Consider the following 27,040-nt stretch of genomic DNA (forward strand, 5'->3'; position numbering starts at 1 on the left):
AAACTGCTGTTGCCAAGTGCATCGTTTGTGATTGCATAGCAAATTGGATCTCTTTCTGTTAGGTCCAGGCAGGTCTGAATCTTGATATGCCCTTCCAGTGTTAGAGCCATAGTGGTGTGGGTGGCCCATCTGAGAGTTGGCCTCCATGGAAGAGATTTGTAGGGCTGCAACATGGAGTTCAGAACACACATTCACATCTCATTGCTTGAATAGTCACTTCCAATGTCACAGTAGGTTTGGTTAAGCCTGCCTCTCAGATCTATTTGAGATTTAGAAACCAACTCCATCGCCCTAGGCCCATTATCATTGTTTTCCAAATTGCCCTTTTATAAAAAAAAAAAAAAAAAAGAAGGAAAAAATGGTTGCCACCAAAAATTATTTTGCCCGTTGGCAATATTTTACTGGTTATAATTCCCCTTTTTTGTTCTGGGCAGGCTTTAGCTATGGATTCATCATACATTGAGGAATTACATCTTGCTTTCTCAAAGGACAAGCAGAAGTTGCTTATCTGTAACAGGTACTCTTTGAGAACAACACGGTGTAAGTCCTCACAGAAGCCACTCAACTTCTACCCGTTGGGTACATTTGGTGCACGATAGGACATCTTCAGCTCGGTACTCACCCATTTGTGAGGACAACCATCCTGCTTGTCCTGTGAGAAAGCAAATGTTGCTTACCTGATGTAACAGGTGTTCTCACAGGACAGCAGGATGTTAGTCCTCACGAAACCCGCCCACCACCCCGCGGTGTTGGGTTCGTTTTTTATTATCTTATTTTTTGGCACTGCCTGTAGCTTTGAAACAAGACTGAAGGGAGACCCCTGCTGGCTGCAGGGTTAGTGCCGTGCTGGGCATGCCCAGTAGGGGCCAGTCAAAGTTCCTGAAACTTTGACAGAAGTTTTCCGTGGTTGGGCTCCATCCTCGATGTCACCCATTTGTGAGGACTAACATCCTGCTGTCCTGTGAGAACACCTGTTACATCAGGTAAGCAACATTTGCTATCACCTCACCCACACACTGTGCTGGCCATATTCTGGACTTGATATTCACCAACCCATCTGTTATTTTGCTTGACTCCACCGTATCTATTACACCAGTTCCATGGTCTGACCACCATCTTATTCGTTGTAATGTTAATTGCAACATTCCTACTGCCGTTCCTTCTACTACTCCACGAGGAAACCCAACCTTTTCTTGACCTCGAAATCACATTGATCCTTAATTTTTTAAGGACACTCTTCTTCCTTTCATTTTTAATTCCGCCAGCAATGATATGACTGACATGGTCAATACCTGGGTCAATGCTCTCATTACCGCTTCAGGTAAACTCATTTCTACCCACACATCCCTCTGCTCCAGAACCTCCTATGCCCCTTGGTTCTCCCAAATCGTGATGACATTAAAACCTCCACAGCCTCAAAACAAAATGGAGAAATAATAAATCCACCCATAATTTGTCTGCATACCTCTCTGAATTATCCAACTACTGCTCCTCAATTAATGCTGCAAAAAAAGCCTATTTCTCTAACCAAATCTTCCAAGCTAACAATAATCCCCAAATCCTCTTCAATACAGTTAAAAGGCTAACCAAGCAATTCAACACCGACTTTCTATATCCTAAACCTACCCCGAGTCTCACTTTTTGTGAATCATTTAAGAATTTCTTTCAAAACAATATTGACAATATAGTGAATACGTTTCCCAACTCTTTACCCACTGTCAAGACTCAAAACCATCTCATACTGGGACTCCTTCAAACCCATTGTCAGCACTGAAGTAATCCAGATAATCTCTAAAATGAATCCTTCCACTTATCCCCTTTCCCCTTGTTCCACAATCCTGCTCAAATCCATGAATTATGATATTGCACTACCCATCGCTAATATTATCAACTCCTCCTTGTCTACCGGATCATTTCCTAACTCACTAAAACAATTTGTGATTTCTCCTATCCCAAAAAACCAGAATACCACTACACCTGAGTACAATAGCTTCCGTCCTATTTCTGCACTACTGTTCATTGCCAAAATTATTGAATCAGCTGTATTGAAACAACTTTCTGAATACATGGATCAATTCTCTATCTTAGATCAATACCAGTTTGGATTTAGACAACATCATAGTACTGAAACTCTTCTTTTCTGCACATAAGAACATAAGAAAATGCCATACTGGGTCAGACCAAGGGTCCATCAAGCCCAGCATCCTGTTTCCAACAGTGGCCAATCCAGGCCATAAGAACCTGGCAAGTACCCAAAAACTAAGTCTATTCCATGTAACCATTGCTAATGGCAGTGGCTATTCTCTAAGTGAACTTAATAGCAGGTAATGGACTTCTCCTCCAAGAACTTATCCAATCCTTTTTTAAACACAGCTATACTAACTGCACGAACCACATTCTCTGGCAACAAATTCCAGAGTTTAATTGTGCGTTGAGTAAAAAAGAACTTTCTCCGATTAGTTTTAAATGTGCCCCATGCTAACTTCATGGAGAGTCCCCTAGTCTTTCTACTATCCGAAAGAGTAAATAACCGATTCACATCTACCCGTTCTAGACCTCTCATGATTTTAAACACCTCTATCATATCCCCCTCAGTCGTCTCTTCTCCAAGCTAAAAAGTCCTAACCTCTTTAGTCTTTCCTCATAGGGGAGTTGTTCCATTCCCCTTATCATTTTGGTAGCCCTTCTCTGTACCTTCTCCATCGCAATTATATCTTTTTTGAGATGCGGTGACCAGAATTGTACACAGTATTCAAGGTGCGGTCTCACCATGGAGCGATACAGAGGCATTATGACATTTTCCGTTTTATTCATCATTCCTTTTCTAATAATTCCCAACATTCTGTTTGCTTTTTTGACTGCCGCAGCACACTGAACCGACGATTTCAATGTGTTATCCACTATGACACCTAGATCTCTTTCTTGGGTTGTAGCACCTAATATGGAACCCAACATCGTGTAATTATAGCATGGGTTATTTTTCCCTATATGCATCACCTTGCACTTATCCACATTAAATTTCATCTGCCATTTGGATGCCCAATTTTCCAGTCTCACAAGTTCTTCCTGCAATTTATCACAATCTGCTTGTGATTTAACTACTCTGAACTCTGCACAGACATTCTACATCGCTGTTTTGACTCTGGCACCTCTTTCATATATGTTTTCTTAGATCTATCTGCCGCATTCGACACAATTAACTATGACATATTGCTCACCCACATATCAAACATTGGATTAACCAGCACTGTCCTAAAATGGTTTAAATCATACCTTCTCAATAGAACACAAACTGTCATAATCAACAACACCAATTCTTCATGCTTTCTGTTAAATACTGGTGTTCTTCAATGTTCAGCGCACACTGCTGCTCTATTTAATATATATCTCTCTCCTCTCTGCCAACTTCTATCAACCTGGGTGTCTCCTATCATATCTATGCGGATGACATACAGTTTTTTTCTACACGTCTTGACTGGAACTCCACTGAACAATTTCTTACCATATGCCTAAGTTACATTAAAACCTGGTTATTTCATCACAAACTAAGTCTAAATTTATCCAAAACAGAAATCATGGTTCTTGGCAGCCCCTCATTTCCCTATATCCCGACACATATTATTCTTGACAACATTAATATCAACATCACCAATAAAGTATGGAACCTCTGCGTACATTTTGATCCTAAACTGAACATGCAATCTCATCCAATCAGTTGTCAAAACCTCATTCTATAAGATTCAATTTTTAAAACACATCAGACCTCTACTTGAACATAATGCATTTCGTACTGTCCTGCAGTCCTTCTTTCTCACTGGCTTGGATTATTGCAACACTCTCTACACTGGTCTCCCTACATCATCCCTACGCCCACTGCAACTTGTCCAAAATTCGGCTGTTCGTCTTCTTTCCGGCTCCAAGCTCACTGATCACATTATCCCTGTTTTACATAATCTTCACTGGGTATCCATTAACTGGCATATACAGTATAAATTACTATCATTCACATCCTAATCCATAATAAAAATTGTCAGCTCTCCTCAACCTTACATTTATACACTCCTTCCCGCATTTTAAGATCACAGAACCAAATGCTACTACAAATACCTTCTCCTAAATCCACTGGGCTAGTTATCACTCGGAAAAGATCCTTCTCAATTGCAGGCCCCATCAGTTGGAACAATCTTCCCACACACATTTGTCTCATATCCAAAACTAAGGAATTTCAAAAAGATACTAAAATCCCATCTTTTCAAATGCGCCTTTCCAGATTAATATCTTTGTATTTTCTTCCCTTCTTCCCTTAGCATCTCTTCTAGTCCTTCGATCCTAGCTCCTGTTGCCCTGCCTACTCTCCCCTGCCTACTCTTCTATGCTCCTTTATAATATATTTTATTATGTATTTTATTTTGTCATTTTTATTTTACTTTGTTTTAACTTATTTTAAGCAGTAAAACAAAGCAGTAAAAACAAAGTAAAAATTTTTACTGAATGTTGTTGGTTTGTCGGTGCTTACTTCGAACCTCCAGTGGATCGCTATTGACAGCTACAAACATAATATAATTTATGTTCCCTACAGGGATTTGATGAGCTCACATATTTTTGTGGCAATTGCCTGCTGATATCAGCCCTGGTCTTATTGATTGCTCCTGAGGCAGCTCTATGAGAGAGTGAAACTCGGCCAGAGTCGGGCATCACTAATAAAGGGCGTTTCCAACAACCGATTCTCTTTGTTTTTACTGCTGTACAGCCAACTGGATCGGCTTCCGCTTAACTTATTTTAATTCAGATGTTTTATTTGTTATATTTACTCTATGCATGTTTTATAGTAAACTGCCCTGAACCTTAGAAGGAGCGGTATATAAGTATTTTGAAATAAATAGATAAATAAATAAGTAAATAAGTGCCTGACATACAGCACCCTCCGACTTAATATCATGGTGATATTAAGTCGGAGGTCCCGAAAGTTTAAAAAAGTAAAGAAAAAAAAAATTTTGAAATAGGCCTGTGGCTTGCGGGTTGAAAACCGGGCGCTCAATTTTGCCGGTGTCCGGTTTCCGAACCCTTGGCTGTCAGTGGGCTCGAGAACAGACGCCGGCGGCAAAATTGAGCATCGGCTGTCAAACCCGCTGACAGCCGCCGCTCCTGTCCGAAAAGAGGCGCTAGGGACGTGCTAGTGTCCCTAGCGCCTCTTTTTACCGCCGGGCCTAATTGAAATAAATTTATTTACTGTATCGCGCGCACAGGAGAGTGTCCTGTGCGCGCGCGCTGGGAAGCCCGCTCTCCCGCTTTTTTTTTACTGTATCAGCCCGATAGTTTGTAATGGTATGCACAATGTGAGGTAACCTAGAAAAGAAACAGAACCTATTAATGCTCACCAAACATAGCACAGTTGCCATACTGGCCCAAAATAGCTTTTATTGAAAAGGGCCAGAGCCCTTGAGTAAAGGCATACCCAAGTCACTGAGGTATTAATACCATTGCACCAGTTGGAGAGAACTTTATCAAGTGAGGAACTGAAACATCTCTCCCAGGGTTTTGGGTTTTTTTTTTAGGGGAAGGAGTGTCATTTTGCCCTCAGAAGTACATGATTTAAAACAATATGCTTACTGACTAACCTGCATTCTTTAGCATGTGAATGCTGTGCTTTTCTAATTTTGCTCTATCTGTGTCATTGGGTTTCTGTCCTTACAAGGGTTCCCCCCCACTCTTAGGCAATGCATGTTTCAGTTTGGTAACTGGGAGGGATAGTGCTGTGCTGTTGTAATGAATGGAAGCCTCTGATGGGTCAAGGTGTGAAGTTCTATCTTGTGATCAGCTTTTAAGCGTACCATACTGTTTCCTACTTTTTGTAGTCACATTCATATGAGACTGAGTTTTACTTTGATTTATTTTTTAGATATCTGAAAGTACCACCTCTGATTCAGACTGGGAAACTGAGGTAGAGAGCTTCATTTTCAACAGATTATCTTCTTCCCACGAAAGTGAAGGAGAATCTTGTTCTGATGTTGGTTCTGGAAATATTTCGTCAGATGTCAATATTGCATCAGGTTGGCAAATCAATCTGATCTTTTTTTGTTTTGCTATATTTTCTTTGTATTTTATAAATGTATAAATATATATGCGTGTCTTTATATCAGGGTCTCCAAACTTTTCAAGAGAGAGGCTACGTATGACATTTCAAATTACCAAGAGGTCTGGGTGGGGGAGGGGTTGGGTGTCATTGGGGGTGAGAAGGGGAGGGAGAGCCCTTTCAGAGTTGTTTGAGAAGGGTTTGAGGGACCATGTCTATCCTTTTTGGTGATTTAAAATGCTGGGAAAGTGGGTGATGGTAGGGAACAAGGTTTTGGTGGATTTGTGTTAGTAATATTTCTACATATCTCCAAAATTGGCATCTGTGTCTCCCCACCCTTTCCCCAATATCTATACCCCCTCCCCCCGCCCCAGGGCAATAGGTGGTGAATGGCAGGATAGGGTACTTGCATGTGTGGTGTACTCTTTCTTGTTTGAACTTCGTTTTTATTGAGTCAGAGGAAATACAGTATTGTTCGGCTGCAACAAGTCAGTGAACAATACAACCAACATCAGCCGGCAGAAATGCTATTCAGATAGTCAAAACGATCCAAGAAGAAAGAAAAGATTCTAAAGCTGATATTATCATCCACCTGGGAACCAATGACCTCGCTAGTATCAGCATCCAAGCGGTACAGAGAGAGATTTCCAGTCTCTAGCGAAGCAGATTAGTCACATTACCTTTACCATTACCTTTTCAGAAGTGTTACCTTTTCATGGTAAGGGGAAGGAGAGGCTAAGCCATATTTATAACTTCAATGTATGGCTCAAACCTGGTGTAAAGAAAAATGTTTGGATATATTGGGAGCTGGGGCCGTGTATGTAACAGAAAAAAGCTCTTTGTCAAAGATGGCTTACATTTGTCTGTGGAGGGAAAAGGATCCTAAGAGATAAATTCAAATCCTATGTCATAAGACATTTAAACTAGAGGTCGGGGGTGACAGGAGGACATTAAAATGTCATCCCCCCCAAATACAAATGCAATGAAAAAGGGCAAAGGCGATAACAAAAGCCAGCTAAATAAGTCACAAATGCTCATAGTTTAGGCAATAAAATCCCAGATCTGCAAGCCCTAATGGTGGAGGTGGACTTGGACATTGTTGCTGTCACGGAGACGTGGTTCATAGATTCACATGATTGGGATACGGCCATACCGGGGTATAACTTAAGGAAGGACAGAGAGGACAGAAAAGGGGGAGGAGAGGCTTTTTATGTCAAAAACAATATCCAAGCATGCGAGCTGCAAGGAAAATGGGGCAAAGAAGAAACTTTATGGTCCATCCTAAAAAAGAATTGATGGGGCATCAGTTTTTATTGGAGTGATTTACAGACCTCCAAATCAAATGGAAGTACTAGACAGAAATCTGGTTGAAGACATCCAAAAGATGGGGAAGAAGGGAGAATTGATGACTGTTGGAGATTTTAATCTGCCGGATGTAGACTGGAGAATCCCTTCTGTGGAATCTAACAGTAGTAGAGAGTTAATGGATACCCTGCAAGGGGCTCTGTTCAAACAAATGGTAATGGAACCTACGAGGGAGGGAGCTTTACACAATTTAGTGCTCACTAATGGAGATAATGTCTCTAACGTCCAGGTGGGCGCCCACCTCAGCACCAGTGATCATTAAACGGTATGGTTTAATATCACTAATAGGATACAGAGAAGTCGCACAAAGACCCTGGTTTTGTGTTTCAAAAACACGGACTTTGTTGAAATGGGAAAGTACCTGGAAGAAGAACTAGAAGGCTGGGAGAAAACAAGAGATGTGGAACAATAGTGGGCCAAACTAAAAAGAGCAATTACCAAAGCAACTACTATATATGCTGGAAAAGTAAAGAACAGCATGAAGAGAATGAAACCTATCTGGTTCACAAAGGAGGTGGCTGATAAAATAAAAGATAAAGGAACAACGTTTAAGAAATATAAAGGATTCAAAGGGAGAATCACAAGGAAGAATATCTGGTGGAAGTGAGGGAGACAAAGAAAGTAATCAAAGCGAAAAGTCAAGCGGAAGGATTGCCAAAGAGGTAAAGCGAGGTGACAAAACATTTTTCAGATACATCATTGAAAGGAGAAAAGTGCAACGTGGTATACTGAAAATGAAAGCTGAAAAGGATCAATGGGTGGAGACAGATGAAGAAATGGCAGAAATATTAAACGAATACTTCAGTTCGGTGTTCACTAAAGAAGACCCCGGAGAAGGACCGTCGCTAGTTAACAAGAAACTGAAGAGTGGAATGGATGAAACTCCGTTTACAGAGGAGAATGTATGGGAAGAGCTAGGAAAACTGAAGGTGGACAAAGCCATGGGGCCTGATGAGGTTCATCCCAGGATACTGAGGGAGCTCAGAGATGTGCTGTCGGCTCTGCTGTGTGACCTGTTCAATAGATCCCTGGAAATGGGAGTGGTGCCAAGTAATTGGAGAAGAGCGCGAACAAAAGTACGCTGGATTTTATAAGATACGTGCGTAGCCGCGCGTATCTTATAAAATCCGGGGTCGGCGCGCGCAAGGGGGTGCACATTTGTGCAACCTGCGCGCGCTGAGCCCAGCGCGCGCTGCCTGTTCCCTCCGAGGCCGCTCCGATTTCGGAGCGGCCTCGGAGGGAACTTTCCTTCGCGCCCCCCCCCCCCCTTAACTTTGCGCGCGTCGGCCGGCTGCCCCGCTCCGTGGTCCGGTCCCGGGGGCTGTTCCGGAGGCCACGGCCACGCCCCTGGGTCGAAACCACGCCCACGTCGCCGCCCCCGAAACGCCGCGTCATCCCGCCACGCCCCACGACAGGAAGCCCCGGGACTTACGCGCGTCCCGGGGCTCTGCGTGCGCCGGCGGCCTATGCAAAATAGGCACGCCGGCGCGCAGGGGTTTTAAAATCCGCCCCATTATGCGTCAGACACACTTTATGAAACACATTTGATGTTTTGATTCATCACTTTATTTAATAATCAATTTTAGACATAAGTAGATCCCATGCTACTAATATCAGTGGCTATTCCCTAAGTCAGCTTACTAACAATTAATGGACTTCTCCAAGAACTTATCCAAATCTTTTTTAATCCCAGCTACACTAACTGACCTAACCACATCCTCAGGCAATAAACTCCAGAGCTTAACTCTGCATCGAGTGAAAAACTTCTCTCCAAATCCTCACAAGAGTGTACTGTTCAGTTTGTACATCTCACTCTAAATGTCAAAGTGCCCCCTGACCCCTACACTACTACCTAAACCTCACCTTGAATGACTAGGTGGGCCTCCTGTAGAGGTATAAATACCTAACTACTAGAAGGGCCTTATAGCTAGTTTCTCTCTCTCTCTCTCTCTCCCCCCCTCCCCCTCTACAGCTTAAAATACCCAAAACGCTAAGATCGTAAAGCGCACGGCTTACCGCCAGTGAAAAAGGTGTAGTTATTTCCGGCATTAAAGTCAGCCCACTTTGACAGACATCCAGCCCCTAACTTCTCCCCCTTTTCCAAATTAGCATAGCACCATGTAACATTATGGTGCTTTTCGGACTCGAAAAGGCCATAACGCGAGATGGATAATAACCCCCATAGTTTGCTTTTTTTGACCACCACCACACACTGAGCCAAGGATTTCAAAGTATTGTCCATAATGGTGCCCAGATCCTGTTCCTAATATGGAACCTAGGTCATGTAACTACAGTGTGGGTTACTTTTCCCTATGTGCATTACTTTGCAGTTGTCCACATTAAATTTTATCTACCATTTTGATGCCCAGTCTCGCAAAGTGCTCCTGCAGTTTCTTACAGTCCTCTTATGAGAAAACTGCAGGAGGATCACTAACAAAGGCAAGTCCAACAGAGAGAAATAAATGTTACTAAATTCTTCAGTCCAGTCCCCCCCCCATATAATGCCCTTCAGTAATATTACTTCAAGGAATACCTTCTCTTAAGACTATCATACACAGGCTGTGTATGGAATGTAACTCTCACTAAGCCTACCATATAATCATAAGTCCACTGTAGCCGTTACTTTTTCAAATGTTTTCATATATGCCTGGAATGGCCAACCTTTCACATACCAAGATCCAAGGAATCAGAATGCACAGTAGATCTAGGTTTATTTAAAATTTGTATACCACTAAATCATAAAATGTAAAGGCGGTTTACAAAAAGCAATAAAAACATACATCATAATGTAATCAGATCAATAAAGAAGAAACAATGACCACATGATGTGATTGTATCATGAATGCCGGTATATAAAAACCTTAAATAAATAAAATAAAGAGAAATACAGCAGAAAGAGCCTGATCTTTTCCAGAGAATCAGACATGGGGAAGACTTCAGTGGGGGCTTCTCTCCCCTCATACTCACCAGTATATCTCTTGCTCTCTCAATCCTTCCATCACGTATCCATCAGTCTCAATTTTCCCACTGCTCTCTCTCAGTTGCCCATCTCTCAATCATCCATTCTTTCTTTCTCCCAATTCCCTACCGTGTTGCTGCCAGACACTCTCTCTCTCTCTCTCTCTCTCAATCCTGCCCTCACCAATTACTTTCAGTCCCTCCCACCCTTTCCTCACCTGTCTCTTTTGACATATCCAGCATAATGTCCTCCATTGCAACAAAAACCATGGCAAGGGCTTGCAGTTTTTTTCCTCCCTCTCCCCTCACCCTCTTCCCAGAACCAGTATCCCTATGACTTTCTAAAATTCCTGCCTTACCATCACCTCCTCTCTGCGCCCAGTCCCTCGCTCTGTCTCCTCCACTGCCCTGTGCCCAGCATCTTCCCTCTCTTTACTCTGTTTTTATCTCCTTGCTCATACCTGCTATTTCTTTCTCTCTCCCCGACTCCTCCCCTTCAGTACCCTCTCTGACTGTCTCGTAACCCTCAGCCATCACTCTCTTTCTGGCTCTCATGCGCACACCCATCCCCGTCATCACTCTCTGGGTTTTTTTTTTCAACCCCTTTTCCCTTCCCAATTACCACCTCTGGCTGTCGCTGACCCCTCTATCCCATAACACCTTTCTTTCATTCTCTCCATCCCACTCCCCTACACACTTTTGGCTCTGTCACTTTTCTTCCCCCTTCACAACCCATCCTTGCTCTCCCTCCCCCTTTCGTTTTGCTAACTCTGGCTCTGTCACTCCCTCCCTCTTCACCCGCTCTGGCTCTCTTTCACACTTACCCTCATCACCTCCTCTGCTCACTCCCTCCCACCCCCTAACACCTTTTTTGACTCTTCACCTCCCATCACCATCTCTAGCTTTCTTTCATACACATCCTCCCTCTTTGTTTTTCTTTCTTCCATTTGACTTTCCCACCAATTCTTTTGAAATCTTTCTACCCCATCCTTGATACTCGTGTGTCCCCCCCACTTCCCTCACACACACAACTCCCATTCTACATGACTCTTATTCAACCCTTGTCCTGGCCCTCTCTCCCCTCCTTTATTTTTCCCACTCTAACCTTGATCCCCTCACACCTGCTGCAGAATATGTAGCAACTAATATTACAGGATCCTCACCATGTGAGTATAATATATTTCACACACACAATTTCACCCGGTGCTTATATTTATATTATGGGTCCTTTCCTGTATACCCGCTCAACAATTATTATGTATAAATTTATTCTTATCTTTAAGAAATTATATAGGACAACAGAAGATGGTTTCATATATTTAAAGCCACCATCCAGGTGCCAAGTTTTTCATGTAATCATTAACACACCTTCCGCCTCCAATTTTTATTCAAACTTATATGTTTAAAATTATTGAGCTGGGTTACAGGGAATTAACCCGTTTTTTGCGTGTTAATTTGTCGTTTTTATTTTTTAATCAAATATTCTTCCTGTGACTAGCACTTTTCAGTTATTTCCTTTTTCAAGCCGCCAATGGAACTTGATCTTATAGTACCACCTGCTGGGCAGATAAAAAAAAAAATTACTGTGGGCATTGTATATTCTCTATGCAGTGCTCATGGTAGGCATATTTATTGGCACTTAAAGTTATTGGTTTTTAGTTTATATATCGTTTGCTTTATGTAATGTAGCAATTTGAATCTCAGCAAAGACAGGACACTGCAGGAAATAACTTAAGACTGCAAATTATTAATTCAGAAACATAAGAATATGATAACAGATAAACACTGCAAGGCCCATGTAGTCTCTCCAATTTTCCTTCCTGTTATAATAATAATGCAAAATCTATTTGAACTCAAGTTTCAAGTTAACTTCCTCACAGCTCTCTGCTTATCCCAAACCTTTTAAATTACTTTCTTTGCTTTCACCACATCCACTAGAAAGCCACTCCCTGCTCTATCCACTTTTTTTTTTTTTTTTTTTTTGGAGAAATCTGGCTTTTTTTTCTCCAGCTCCTTTTGAGCCACCATCTCAGTCTGGAACAAGGGCTGGGGATCCTGGTGTTTAATGAGCCTTCATTCGCACCTACCTATGGATTTTCCCCAATTTTTATAAACTCTCCCATCAACATTCCTAGTCTGTTTATATTACTGTGACAGTCCTTGTCCAGGGCTATGCACCAGAGCACCCTCTGAAACCCTGCAATCAAGCAGTGCTTTAACACTGGAGCCTATGAACACTGCCTCTGCAGCATCCTCAGCTGACTTGGAGGAATGAAAAACCAGATTCGGTGATTGAATTAGGGGCATTCTGTATGGCAGTACACAGCAGTGCCACTGAGTACCCGGGCCAGCCTTGACCACCCTTTCTGTGAAGAAATACTTCCTTGTTTTCCTTCTTTTAGCTTCTTACCATGATTCTCTATACTATGATTTCTTTTCCACTGAAAAATGCGGGACTCCTGTGCATTATTTATTCGTTTAAAATATTTGAATATCTCTTGAATCCCCTTCTCCCTCCTATCCCTTAGGCTATAAATGTCTTTTTTTTTTATTCTTTTCTCTTGCAAGCATCTCCTTTCAAGAGAGATTTTCTGTTGACTTTGCGTTTTTATTTCTCATGTCAGAGAAACAGGCTTGCAAGTTCAAATTCTGTCCCAAGTGCACATACAAGATGCTCATCTATTCAGGCAACTAATTTTCTGTACCTTAGTTATTCAACATAGTGAGTGTAGTGGATTTTCTTCAGAGTTGGAAAACTACTTGTTTACATTTAATTTAAGCATTTCCAAGCTGTTTTTCTGGACTAAACTTAGCCTTTCTGAGCAGTCAAATTACATAAAAATACATTGCATACACAATAACATGCAAAACCTAAAAACAGCATAATTAAAGAAAAGTCAGATTGCATCATACAACAAAAATAAAAAATACAATGCCCTCTACCTCCCTAGGAACATCATAATATACAATAAAATGCTATCTGTAATGTAAAAATAAAAAGACTGTAATGATAGCTCTTTACTAACATACACAACACTTTACTGCCCCATTTCACAAAATAATCCCCCCGCTCTAACAATAAAATAAGAGAATCAGTGAGGCACTCCATCTTTTTAATTTTTTTGTCATGGAAGCTTCCTCAACAGTAACCCTAAAAATGTTCAAAGATTTCACCCTCAAACTTAAAAGAAAAAAAAATCTTGTGATCCACAGATCCTCAGTTAGGGCTGGATGCAAGCGTCCTCTATCAAACTGATGAAAATAGGAAGGTTTTTAATTTCTTGCAAAAAATGAAATAATCTAACTCCAGCCTAAGTTCATAGGAAGACTATTCCATAATATTGGGGCAGCTATTGAGAAGGCTTTTTGCTTTAGACCATGTTAAATGGCATTCTTGAATGGACTGTATCTTTAATAATACACCTAGCAGCAATGTAACTAGTCTTCCCTCACAAATCTATTTTTTTTTTTTTTTGAAGGGGTGAATAAGCATACAGATAAAGGTGAACTGGTAGATGTGGTATATTTGGATTTTCAGAAAGCTTTTGACAAAATCCCTCATGAGAGGCTTCTAAGAAAACTAAAAAATCATGGGATAGGATATGATGTCCTTTTGTGTATTGCAAACTGTTTACAAGATAGGAAACAGAATACGATTAAATAGTTCACTGTTTGTTTTCACAGTGGAAAAAGGTAGAGTGCCTCAGATCTCTACTTGGACCTGTGCATTTTAATATATTTATAAATGGTCTGGAAAGGGGTACGAGTGGGGTGATCAAATTTGCAGATAACACAAAATTATTCAGAGTAGTTAAATCACAAGCGGATTGTGATAAATTGCAGGAAGACCTTGTGAGACTGGCAGATTGGGCATTCATATAGCAGATTAAATTTAATGTGGAGAAGTGAAGGTGATGCATATAGGGGGGGGGAAAAACCCCCATGCTGTTGCTACACGATGTTAGGTTCCATTTTAGGAGTTACCACCCAGGAAAAAGAACTGGGTGACATATTTGATATTACATTGAAATTGTCAGCTCAGTGTACTGCAGCGGTCAAAAAAGTAAACAATGTTAGGAATTAGGAATGGAATGATGAATAAAACAGAGGATATCATAATGTCTCTGTATCGCTCCAAGGTGAGACCGCACGAGTACTGTGTACAATTCTGGTCGCCGCATCTCAAAAAAGATATAGTTGCTCTGGAGATAGTACAGAGAAGGGCAACCAAAATGATAAAGGACATGAAATGGCTTTCCTATGAGGAAAGGCTAAAGATGTTAGAGCTATTCAGTTTGGAGAAGAGACAGCTGAGGGGGGTTATGATAAGAGGTCTACAAAATCATGAAAGGACTTGAATGGGTGAATGTAAAATGGTTATTCACCTTTTTGAATAATACAAGGAAGTTAGCAAGTAGCTCATTTAAAGCGAATCTGAGATTTTTTTTTTCACCCAGTGCACATTTAAGCTCTGCAATTCATTGCCAGAGGATCTGGTTAATGCAACTAGTGTAGCTGGGTATAAAAAAGGGTTGGATAAGTTCCTGGAGGAGAAGGCCATAAACTACTATTAATCAATAAGGAATAGCCACTGATTTTTGCTGGCATTAGTAGCATGGTGTTTATTTAATGTTTGGGTACTTGCCAGGGACTTGTGACTTGGATTGGCCACTGTTGGAGACAGGATACAGGGCCTGATGGACCCTTGTTCTGACCCAGTATAGCATATCTTATGTTCATCAGTTTGCAATATGTGATTCCTAATCTTTGTGTTAGTGTGAGCATTACCTCAATTCTATACCTGCTACACTACAACTTTTGCTTCGAGTTGTAAATTGTTCGCTTTTTGAGTGGCAGTGAATTTTTCCCCTTTACACACACTTATCAAGCATGTGGCTCAGGCTATCCTTTTTCCCTTTGTTGACCAAGGACTGGAAGGGATGTCTTTTTTTGAACATAAATGTTTTCTTGCCACTCAACATCCAACATGAGTTACCCAGTCATCAAGCCATTGTTTTCTTCCCTAGAACCTGATCATGTGTTCACTGGACTGTACCTTCATCCTGCTGGTCCCCCAATGGACAGGTGGTTCACTAAACTCACCTGTGTGACAACTCTATGGGTGAGCCACATGATTAGCCAGTTTGGTTACATTTTATTCACAGGTGCAGTGAAATCTCTGTTCTGCTACTAGAAATATGGGGTCCTTATTCAAAACAGAGTTTTCCCATTTTGTTTCTATAGAAAAATAATGTATTGAATAAGGTCTGTGGTTTAGTAAGGTGCAGTGTCTTGGTTGTGAGTTAATTGGAATAGCTCTGGCAAACTACCGGCATAAGAAACATATAGGTCTTTTTGCATGTGCAGCCATGTTTTACAGCTTGTTTAAAAAACATTTGTATTAAGAGAGATCCTTCATTCTGTAGATCAAATGTCCTGTTGTGTCTCTCTTGCAGGGTGCACTATCCAAAACAGCAGTAATAATTATGAAAGTTCCTGCATAGGGAGTTAACTGTAAAGGCAGCTTATAACAAATTAAATGCTAATAATACGTTACTGTTAATTTAGGTGTCCAAAACAAACACCCAGTTTGATTGTTTACCTAATTATAAAACATATGAAAATTCTGGGAGTATGAACTGTTAAATTCTAGGTTGGGTAAAGCAGTATAAGTATGAGGGAACCGTGAAATCATAAAGCCTGTACCTGAATTTATCCTACTAATAAAAGGCTTCTCTTAAGCAGAGTGTTGGGAGCATTCTGATTATAATAATCAGATGTTGCACACACTGCTCTCCAATAGCATTGCAATCAAATTAATACTTTCTGGTGGAACTGCATTATAAGCCATTTGATGTTTATGAAATTGTGAAAGTATTTGTCTTTTAGGATGTTACGCCCGTCGGTCACAGATGATTGTGACCACTCATGCTCACCTCTTTCTTTTCTGCGCCATCGATTCTGGGAAGAATGACGGCCTCCGCCGACCTACCTGGCGTTCCTTGAACGGCGTGGGCGAAGCCGACCGTCATCTTGTTTCCAGAATCACCTAAGTCACGCGCGTGCATGGGCCACCTTTGTACATGTCATGGCGGGAACCTCGGGGGCGTCTCCTCCGGAGAACGTCAACTCGCTGCTGTACTTGAGCTGATTGGCCCTATGCTTCTACAAGTTAGCAAGGAGTTCCATCGTTGCTGAATCCGCGCTATCCTTGGACTTCCGGTTCCAGATTTCTCACTTGGCGTTTGAACGCTCTGGGTACCCGCTCCTCGGGGGCCCTTCCACGTTCCTGGCTATCCGCTCCTCGGAGAGCCTTCCTGCCTTGTACTGCTACCTGTCCTGCTTCTCAGGACACTCTCCTGGAACTACCTCTTGTGAGTACTTTACTATGGACTTCAACGATTCCAAACCTTACGGAGATTCTATACTGTGTACCCCGTGCCTCGGGCCACTACCGTATCTTCCTCAGTAGGAGTCGCTCTGGTCTTCCCTGTGCTACAGGTTATTGCCACACCATCTACAGGATCCACCTCTGGTCCCTGCACCTCAGACTACTTCATTTTCACTGCAGAACAGACATCCTCGGCGTACCCCGCTCTGCGGGCCACTACCGGATCTGCACATGTGAGGTATTTGCTACACTTCTGAACAGACTTCCTGGTGTACCCCGCTCTGTGGGCCACTACCGGATCTGCACATGTGAGGTATTTGCTACACTTCTGAACAGACTTCCTGGTGTACCCCGCTCTGCGGGCCACTACTGGATCTGCACATGTGAGGTATTTGCTACACTTCTGAACAGACTTCCTGGTGTACCCCGCTCTGTGGGCCACTACCGGATCTTCACATCAGAGGTATCACCTTGGGTATACCCCTCGGCTCTGAACTGTACTTTAACTACACCTCCTGCTCCATGGGCTTTACTTTTCCTTCCTTCATAATAAAGTCTCTACCTTACAGCTGTGTCCTATGCACTGAGACCACACCTACAGACGGTGAGGCTCACAGGGCTCCTCCCCGTGGGCTGAGACACCTCTCACCTCGGCCCAGGGTTCACATTCTTACAAAAAACAGAACATAGTGGTTACCTAGAGGGTCATTTTTAGAGAGTGTGGGGAGGTTTGTAGTACTGGCTTGCAATATAATTTTTTAAATGGAAACTCCATGCTGAGTTAAAAAAAAAAAAAAATTGGCTGGCTGGTGCTAGAGGAATCTTACTCTGCAGACTTTGCAAGTGCATAGTGTGCAGGGTAGAGATGCATCAGGATTTCAAAATAAATACCAGGCCATACTTCAGCCACCATGGCTGCACTGGCTCCGCCCCTTTCCCTGCAGGGAATATGTGGGCAATTTTTCCTGCAGAGCAGGAAGGGCCTTTGCCTATGGAAAGCCCTTTTAAAAATTGTTCCCTTAAGGACCTCTTGATGGAGTCCAATGAGTGACAAATTTAAAGTGGCTGCTCTAAGAAAGGTTTTATAGATAATTCAGTTGCCTGTTCGTGTCATCAAGAGCCTCCCCTTTTTCTTAATTATTTTTTTCTTAAATTTAACTGTCATATACAGCAAAAAGCAAAAGATTATAAACATAAGGAAAAATTCAACACTACAAAACTAAAACACCAGGAAGATACTACCAAATTTGAATCCTTCCTTGCATTAAAGTCCACCAGTTCTGAGAGATCAAACTAAAAAAAAGAGCAAAAAGCTCAAGAAGGCAAAACCCCAACCTCATATCAGAACAATAAAATATAAAGAAAGGAGTACTAATCCCCATAACTCATGCATTGCAGCCATTGATACAGGCTGTTGCACACCAAGTGTAATATACCAGTGTTTTGTGAGTTTTTCTTGCAAGTAAAAAATATTGATCTGAAGCCAGCTTGAAAAACTGACACAGAGGCTGCCAGGGAGAGTAAAAACCAAAAAAAACCCAACAACCACATCCCACATTAAATATGTTCAGTGTGTCCTGTTTGTGTGTATTTAAGCTTAAAAAATAATTGCTGGCACATAATTAGTCTTCCGTTGAAATATATCCGGGAAAAAGAGGTGACCAGAATCCAGTCTCTCCTTCCGAGAGCACACCCAGTACTGACAGTGTTTCAACGGCGATAAGTCTGCTTCAGGAGCCAATCGAATGATCTAAATTAAATCTAAAATATAAAAAGAGACCTGAAAAAGTCATAGTTAAAACACTCAGTGTTAAATAAAACCATTGTCTTTATGCTTTTCCTCTACATGGCAACATCCTGCCAAATGCAAGGGCTTCTGATGTCAATACATCTTACAATTTAAAAGAGCATAAACCAATCAAAGGGTAAAAATCTGGTGATGTAATCTCTCTGCCTGAGTGAATGAAAATGTTTGTTTTCATTTCTGTATTTCTCTAAAATTTTTCCAAGGAGCATAGTTGGGGAGTACAACCAACACCATAGGCACTAGGATATCGCCAGAGCTGAATCCCTCAAATTCAAAAGAGGCCAAAAACTAGAATGGGTACCGAAAATACTCACAGTGGCTCTACAGAGTCATTAGAAAGCCATGTAAAAATTGCAGCATCAAAGGTTCAATCATCAGTTTCATCTGCACTCCCCTTGCAGGAAAGACCATGTTTTGATTGTGGCACAGAAGAGAGCTCCACAGGCAGTCCTCATGTGTCTGCTTCAGGGACTGCCCCTGAAGCAGGCACATGGTGCCGAAACATGGCCGATGTCGGACGGGCAATTCCGCACTCATGAAAATCTATAAAGGCGGCGACCTTGATAAGTATATAATAAGATAGTGGGTCGGATAAACAGCCAGGGAGAAGGCATTTTAAAGAAAAAAGAAAATTAAAAATAAAAAAGTGGACATTCTCAGAAATAATAAAGAATAATAGACGGGGACGAACAAAAAGGATAACTGCAAATCGGTTATCCTTATATGAAGCCCCCGTACAAAAACCACTGGGCAAGGTTTCCCTTGAAACAGCAAAAGTTGGAGTATTGAGTAAGAAGGGAAAGAGGTTTGTTGGTGATTAATTGCATCAGTAGCATGGGATCTTCTTAGTGTTTGGGTAATAGCCAGGTTCTTGTGGCCTGGTTTGGCCTCTATTGGAAACAGGATGCTGGGCTTGATGGACCCTTGGTCTGACCTAGCATGGCAATTTCTTATGCTCTTATGCGTGTGTGCATGTGCACACGGCAAAATATAGCATGCACTGGAAATCCTGATATTTGCATTACACTGACTCGTGCATAAATTTTGAATTCCTGCTTATAAAAAATTGCACAAAAATTTTTTTTCACACATAGCCTTCCAAAAATTAGAAGGAACATCACTTGGGAGTTACTTAAGTGGAAAATTTTGAATAATCAAAACTAAGTACCTGCCCAAAAAGGTACAAATATTTGCAGGTAGTTTTCATGGGACAATCACAGCAAGTAAAAACTACCCATGGGATATTCCAAAATGTGGGTAGTTTATCTACCTCTTAGTATTTAGCACAGTTATGAGGAGGAAACAGGAACCACAGCATCCTTCTTTGATGCCATCCTGTTTTTCCCCCAGGATCCTCCCTGTTCTGATTTGGATATTGGTGTCTAACATTTCTGAAATGTTCTCATACTTAGATTAATGATGACAGAAAAATGACCAAGTGAATTGAATCCCTGTTGTGCTGAACTTTTGTTGAGACTCCAAAACTCCATCTGGGAATTGCTTTTTACGTGTATTTATTTACAAAATGTTTATTCCGCTGTCTCAAATACTGTCCAATGTGGAGTACAACATAAAAACAATTTAAAATACATTTTTTAAAAACAATACTTAAACTATATAAAACCATCTGCACATTTTATTTCTTCAACCCGCTGCTCAGAAGTTTTAAAAACTACTCTGCATATGCCTCATAAGAGTCACTTTTTTACGCCCTTCTGGAACCTCATTATGTCAGTCTCCTTCCTTAATATCTTAGGAAGATTATTCCACAATGTAGGCCCCAAAACTGAAAACGACCTTTTTCTAGTGCTTACCAAATGACATTGCCTATTAGAAGGAACATTCAAGAGCTTTTGCTTACTTGATCGCAACTCCCTCTCTGGCTTATGTGTTCGCAACTAATCTTTCAGGTATCTCAGACCAGTTTGCAATTGGGCTTTAAAAACCAACATAATACATTTAAATTTGGCTCTTTGAACAATAGGTAACCAATGCAATTTTAGTGTAACTTTGCACCTTATCAGGATTCCCTCAATTAACCTAGCGGCGAGTTCTGAATTATTTGTAAAACTTGAACTGTTTTGATTGGCGATCCGTTATAAGGTATGTATATAGTTGATCCAGGGAAGAGATGTTTAAATAATCTATACCAAAAATGAACTATACCAAAAATAATTAGTGCTACAATTTTTATTGCAATTTATTTTGACCTGATAGTTTTGTCCTATTTCTTTGGGATGCCAGTTCAGTAAATAAATAGGAAGCAGGGCTGGAATCTTTGAGCTATGAGCCTTCATTTGCAACTTCTCAGGGATTAGTTCCCTGTTTTATATTTCCCCCTCTTTTCCCCAACATATCTAGTCTAGTCATTCCTTTGGCCAAGGCATGCACCAGGGCTCCTGAAATTCTGTAATCACGGGCCTTGAATTCAGCCACTAGGTGTCACCCTTGAGTTAATTTTTATTTAGATTTAGCTTTTACCTGGTAGCTCAAGGCAAGTTACATTCATTTGAGTAGGTATTTCCCTGTTCTCAGAGGGCTTATAATGTTGGAGCCTTATTTAGTAAGCATTTTCCCCATAAATACAAAATGGAAAAAACCTTTAGTAAATAACCCCCTGTTTGTACCTGGAAGGCAAAAATGATTGCCCCAAGGTCACGAGGAGCATCAGCAGAATCTGAACCCTGACTTCCCTGGTTTTCAGCCTGCTGTGGTAACCACTAAACTATTCCTCCATATTTTCCTTTCCCCACTTCTCCAAAGGGCTTGTGAATGCTGCCTCTGCAACACTGCAACATTCCCAACTCCAGCCAGTAGTGGGTGTGGATGACTTGACGTGAGATTGAATCAGGGACCTACTGCATAGCAGGGCTGAACATTATCACAGGACTGACGGATTGCAAAACTATTTTAACAAAAAATTTGAATGCAGATTCCCCATGCCAAGCAACAGCCCCTTTCCTCTATCTTTAATTATTATATATTCTCCCCCTATTTCAATTAGCTCTTAGCCTATCTGAATGACTTAGCACAGAAGATATCCACTGATTGCTCATCTAGTCCTTCCCTTGGCTGCTGTTCTCCTTTTTCTGATGCTAATTTCTCTACTCACATACTAAACCTTTCTCAACCACCTGTTGCAAAAGTCGGCCGAACGGGACCGCAGCCAGACCCCTCCACCTACCGGCTCGGCCGACTCCGCCTCCTCAGACCCGGGAACCTCGCTTCAGCTGGCAGTTGCAGCCGGCGAGCCACGCAGCAGCCCTCCCTCCAGACCGCCATGCCGACGCCACGTGCAGGACGCCACGCTGGCGGCTCCTGCTCTGGCCTTCCTCCTGACCCCTGGCTTCCCAGGCGCGTGCGTGTGCCACCTGACCCCTTTTCAGGGGTCACCGCGGGAGGGGCCCAGACTTCTCCTCCCAAATCCTCAGGTATTTAAGGCAGGACCTGCTTCTCGGGCCTTGCCTTGGCTACTCCTGGCTTCAGTTCCTGTTTGGTTCCGCCGTCGTCTGTTACTTGTTTCTTGTCTTCTGCTTCTCCGGGCCAAGACCCTTGCCTGCCTGACTATGAGATTCGCTGCCTGCCAAGACCCCGGCCAGCTTTGCTACGTAGGCCCTCTGCCTACGTCCTTGCCTGCAGACTCTAGTTCATCTCTGGCCTGAGACCCCACATAAGTCCAGCCGGCCCCGGTACCCAAGGGCTCAACCTGCGGGGAACGAGGGCTGGTAGTGGTGAAGGTCCCGAGGGGTCTCGGGTCTCCTATAGCCTCGCCTGCTGCCGGAAGGACCCTCTGGGGCTCCTCCTCATTGGTTCCCTACTCTGCCGGCCCAAGGATCCACTCTCGTAATACTACCTCTCTAGCTGACCTTGTTCCAACTTATTCCTTCTCAAGAAATCTGAGGTATTCCTCCCTTTTATAATTTCCTTCCATAACGCTTCTCTTATTTTCCGATACTGTCCAACTCTTTCATAACAGCTGTGTGTTTTTTTTATTCTGAACAATGTGTTTTAATTTGTTTTTTTAGCCTACTTTTCTAAATGATGCTGAAAGTTTACAGCAATATTCAAGTACAATGACTACCAGCCCAAATGGGTTTATAATCTAAGTGGGTACTTGTGGCAAAAGGAGGCAGTAACTTGCCCAAGGTCACAAGATGTATCAGTGATGGAAAGAAGAATTGCTCATCCTTCTCAACCCACTACACTAACCACCAGCCCATGCTTTCTCTAGTAGATCATGACTGTCTTCATTTACTGCTCTTGCTCTTTCTCCCACTTCTTTTTCTAAAGGCTTTGAGCATGAGCTCATTGCCAAATTTGTAACTTTATTTTCTGCTAGTACTCTAGGCTTTCTTCAGTTTGGCTTCGGATCATATGATTTCATGAAAGCTGTGCTTTATCTATTTAATCACCTCCATAAATCCAGTCTTCTTTTAAAACCAAAGCTCTGGAGTTTGGGGGAGGAGCCCAAGCAACATGGAAGCTGTCTAGCTCCATTGCTGAAAATGCTATTATCTGTTTAGTGGTTTGCTTTGTTCTATAAGATGGTGAAACGAAAGGGGGAAGACTGTGCTTTCACTCCATACCTGGGACCCCTCTTGCTGGGCCTATGGACAGGCATGTTCTTTGGCAGTGAGGGCAAGGGACCTTGGAGCTGCAGAGTTTAGATCCATCTTCTGTGGTTCCAGATCTGGAAGTTTCTCTTAGCCAGTGAGGTTCCCTCCTACCCCTTATGGCCCACAGACCATGCGGCAGCAGGTGAATATTTTTTTCAGGAGAATTTGTGATGCCGAGCCCTATTTGGGTAATGTCATTGCTAGGTGATGCTACAGTAGAGGCTTCTAGGCAAGAGGAGACTGAAGTGGAGGTTGGAGCCCAAAGGGGGAAGCCATACCATTACAGAGGAGGAAAGTTTTCCTGAGGGGCAAGCTGGACAAGGAATGAGGCAGGGAGCAAACAGTGTAGCTCTTCTAGCCTCTTAAAAAAATCCCCACTTCTTTGAACTTTGAAGAGTCTATCTGGGGCTAAAGTAACACTGGAAATGATTTGGGCTACCATCGTCCATATAGACCACTCATAGGTAGAATGAATGAAATTCGTGTTCTTTTGTCTGATGTGATAGACAAGTCAAGGATTCAGGAAAGGATCAATAAAAAAAAAAATGTAACCAGTATATTGGGACATTGGAGAAATGGGAAAGAATGAGAATGTGAGGGAGCAGTAATGTTTTGATGGAGGTGAGTAGGGGGGAAAGAGATGTTAAAGTTTGAGTGGGCAGCGAAAGTAGCCATGAAACCAAAGATGATTTGGAGTGATGTCCCTTTAGAAGAGTTGCATCTTTATACAAAGATTCTTGCACCTCCATCTGGGGCCAGCCATATACCATTTAGAAAGATCTGGATGTCTTGTTGGAAGTCTACAACTGCTGGTGTGTCACAACAGGCAGAGAGGACATTAATTTCAATTCATAGAGGCCTTGTTCACTGACACTACTGCTGCTGACAAGTTTCAAACTTATGCTAGTTCAATTCCTTTTTTATTTCTGTTACCATGTGCCCAATATATGCGCATATATTTTTCTGTGAAATGATACTTGGGGCATTTTCAGCGCACATAAACTCATGTACTGAGAAAGACAAGAGCTTTCTCAGGAAAATATAAAAAGTATGGTTGCACCATATTTCAATTCAATACAAAAAAGACATTTCATAGTCCCTGTGTATAATTCTGGAGTCCGCACCTTCAAAAAGGATATGAACAGGATGGAGTTGGTCCAGAGAATGGCTGCTAAAATAGTCAGGGGTCTTTGTTCTAAGGGTCATATGGGGATAGACTTAAAGATCTAAACGTAAACCCCAGAGGAAAGGAGAGATAGGGGAGATATGATGGAGATATTTAAATATCTCAAAGGTTTCCTGGCACAGGAGATGAGCCTTTTTCAATGGCAAGGAGGTTCTAGAACAAGGGGGTCATGAGATGTGGGTGAAAGGGGGTAGATTCAGGAAATATTTCTTTACAGAGAGGGTGGTAGATGCATGGAACAGCCTTCCAGTGGAAGTGGTGGAGACAAAAACAGTATCTGAATTCAAGAAAGCACGAGATAAATACAGGGAGTCTCTAAGGAAGTGATGCTAAATTAATTGTACCATTGGGCAGACTGGATGGGCCATACAATCTTTTTCTGCTGTCATGTTTCTATGCTTCTAAATTTGTAACATATATCTTTACTTGATAAATAATTGATTTTTGTACTTGATAAAATTTGTGTTTCTATATATTGTAAATGTGTAAAAACAAACATGAATGGTTTTCAATCAAGAACTGACTTTCTGGTTAGTCAGAGTTGTGAATCTTTATACAATTTTGCCAAATAATTGCTGCAGGTTCTTGAAAAATCTGCCACAGGAAACTTCAGTCTTTGAGTACAGTACTGAGTTATTTCCCATTTATTTCTTTTGAAAGATACCACCTTCGTTTGTTCTGGGTCTGTAGATGGTGGATCATATTTACATGAAAATCAGAAGGAAAGACTGTTGATGTCTATGCCAATGACACTAGCATTCTGTTATATGGCATTGCTTTGGTGGAGAGAGTCGATAACACTTGTTGATCTCTTGAGGTAAGAACAATCAAGTTATTTTCTTATTGCTTAAAATGTTGGTCTTGCAATGTGATACCATGTAAAGTTGGAAGGAAAATTCTACAGAACAGAAAAAGTAATTAAAGGGTATTCATAATATGGATTTTCACATTCTTTGAAAGTCCTAGAAAGGAAACTAGAGAATTGAAGCTGCAAAAGCAATTCAGGATAAGAGAGGCTTCCAGAGAAATGTATGTATTTATTTAAAATCATGTATTTATTGCCTAACAGATTACATCTTCCTAAGCGATTTACAACATATATTAAAACAATTAAATACACAATTTCTTAATGAATAACAGAGAAACCTCCATAAATCCATTAACCTTGCTGAAATTGGAGTGCTCTCATATGAAACTTTTTTCAGTTTACTCCCTAAACTGCTTAATCTCATATTTAAAAGTAATCAATTTTGACTGGATGTGCTGAGCCCTGCTGCTGGCCTCAGAAGCTGGGTAAGTGCTACTTATCAGGGTACATAAGAAGACTAAAGATAAGCTGCTCATCAGGTAGCGATGCTTTTTCTTGGTCAAAAGATTTGTTTTCCAGGATTTTCCTCTCAGCTTTAGAAGACGATAGATGCTGCTAAGAGCTTTATTAGAGGCCTGTGCTTTTACTGTTCCCCCAGCCCATCAGAGCAGCTGAACCACGAAGTCTGACTGATCTACCTGCTCATACTTTTCGTATCTAGAAGAGACCATAGTAAAAAAAGAACAGAAATGGTGACATGCTATTTTCTACCCCTCTCTTTTTATTTTTTGATATGCTGAATTTGTTAATGTTGTAATTTGGTTAGTGTTTATGCTGTCATTTGAACACTGTCCTACTTTTGCTTTTAAAGTGGCTGCTCACTTGGCCATCCTCTTCTTGGTTGCTGGAGACACTCATGCTTTGACTTCACACTTTTATACTTATTGTATCTCTAGAGCCTATACTCAGATTGTTTTGTCATTCTGGAACGTTCACTTTATTCATCTTGCTTTACACTGGTAAATGTACATGACTCTAACACAGATCACATTGTGTATTTCGGTAACTTGTCCAGCTTTCTCTCAAATTTTGATACTTCTATCTTTGACAATGACTGGGAAATTTGCTCAAATCTCAGATTGAAGAGATCCTCTGTCAGCTTCTTAGTAAATGCTCCTCCACCAGCCTACAAACTCTTATCTGAACCCTTAATATCTGAGGAACCTCAATATAATCAGCTTTGAAGTGCCTGAATACATATGGCAAAATACGTACCCTTTCAGGATAGATATTTTCTTCTCACGTAGTAGGATTGACTGCTTTCTCTGTTCCCCTAAAATGATAGCTATGGAAGATGCTTGTGACATTACCACATTCTACATATTAGATCATCACCCTTTTTCTATAATATTAGATCCAATGACTATTTTAAGTTTTCTTTCCCCTAGGCATTCTTGGCACTGTCACCTTCCCCTCCCCCCTTCCTCCACCAGAGGTTGGAAAACAGGGTGCAGATGGTCTGTGTACAGCTCCACAGTTTCCTGCAGCATTTGAGAAGTAGACTCTGTGGCAAGAATTAGAAAATTCTGAAGCACAATGGAACACATTTCTATCTTTTAAATTACATTATAAAAATAGGGATCAATATTAAAGCCAACAGGAAGATTTTTCAAGTAAAGTTTTCCATATAAATTTAACCAGATAGCCAGCAGAGCTTATCCATCAGAATAGGCTCCCCTGCTCCCCATGAAGTTCTCCAATCCTAATGAATTGAAAGCTCTCCTTCCTGCATCATTGACTCATCCACACATTGAGATTCTGGAGGTAAGCCTGTCT

The 27,040-nt window shown here is 41.5% G+C and overlaps 1 protein-coding gene across 4 annotated transcripts in view; it reads left to right on the forward strand.

Moving 5' to 3' along the window:
• Positions 1-27,040, forward strand: part of TAF1B (TATA-box binding protein associated factor, RNA polymerase I subunit B) — a 261,150-nt gene that overhangs the window by 53,514 nt on the left and 180,596 nt on the right. For all 4 annotated transcript variants that reach the window (XM_029595850.1, XM_029595851.1, XM_029595852.1 and 1 more), the window contains 2 exons: positions 5,900-6,050; positions 25,057-25,213. In XM_029595850.1, coding sequence (XP_029451710.1) covers positions 5,900-6,050; positions 25,057-25,213 — 308 coding nt within the window. The remainder of the gene's footprint in view (positions 1-5,899; positions 6,051-25,056; positions 25,214-27,040) is intronic.

This window comes from Rhinatrema bivittatum, chromosome 3, assembly GCF_901001135.1.
Source record: "Rhinatrema bivittatum chromosome 3, aRhiBiv1.1, whole genome shotgun sequence".
Lineage (NCBI taxonomy): Eukaryota > Metazoa > Chordata > Amphibia > Gymnophiona > Rhinatrematidae > Rhinatrema > Rhinatrema bivittatum.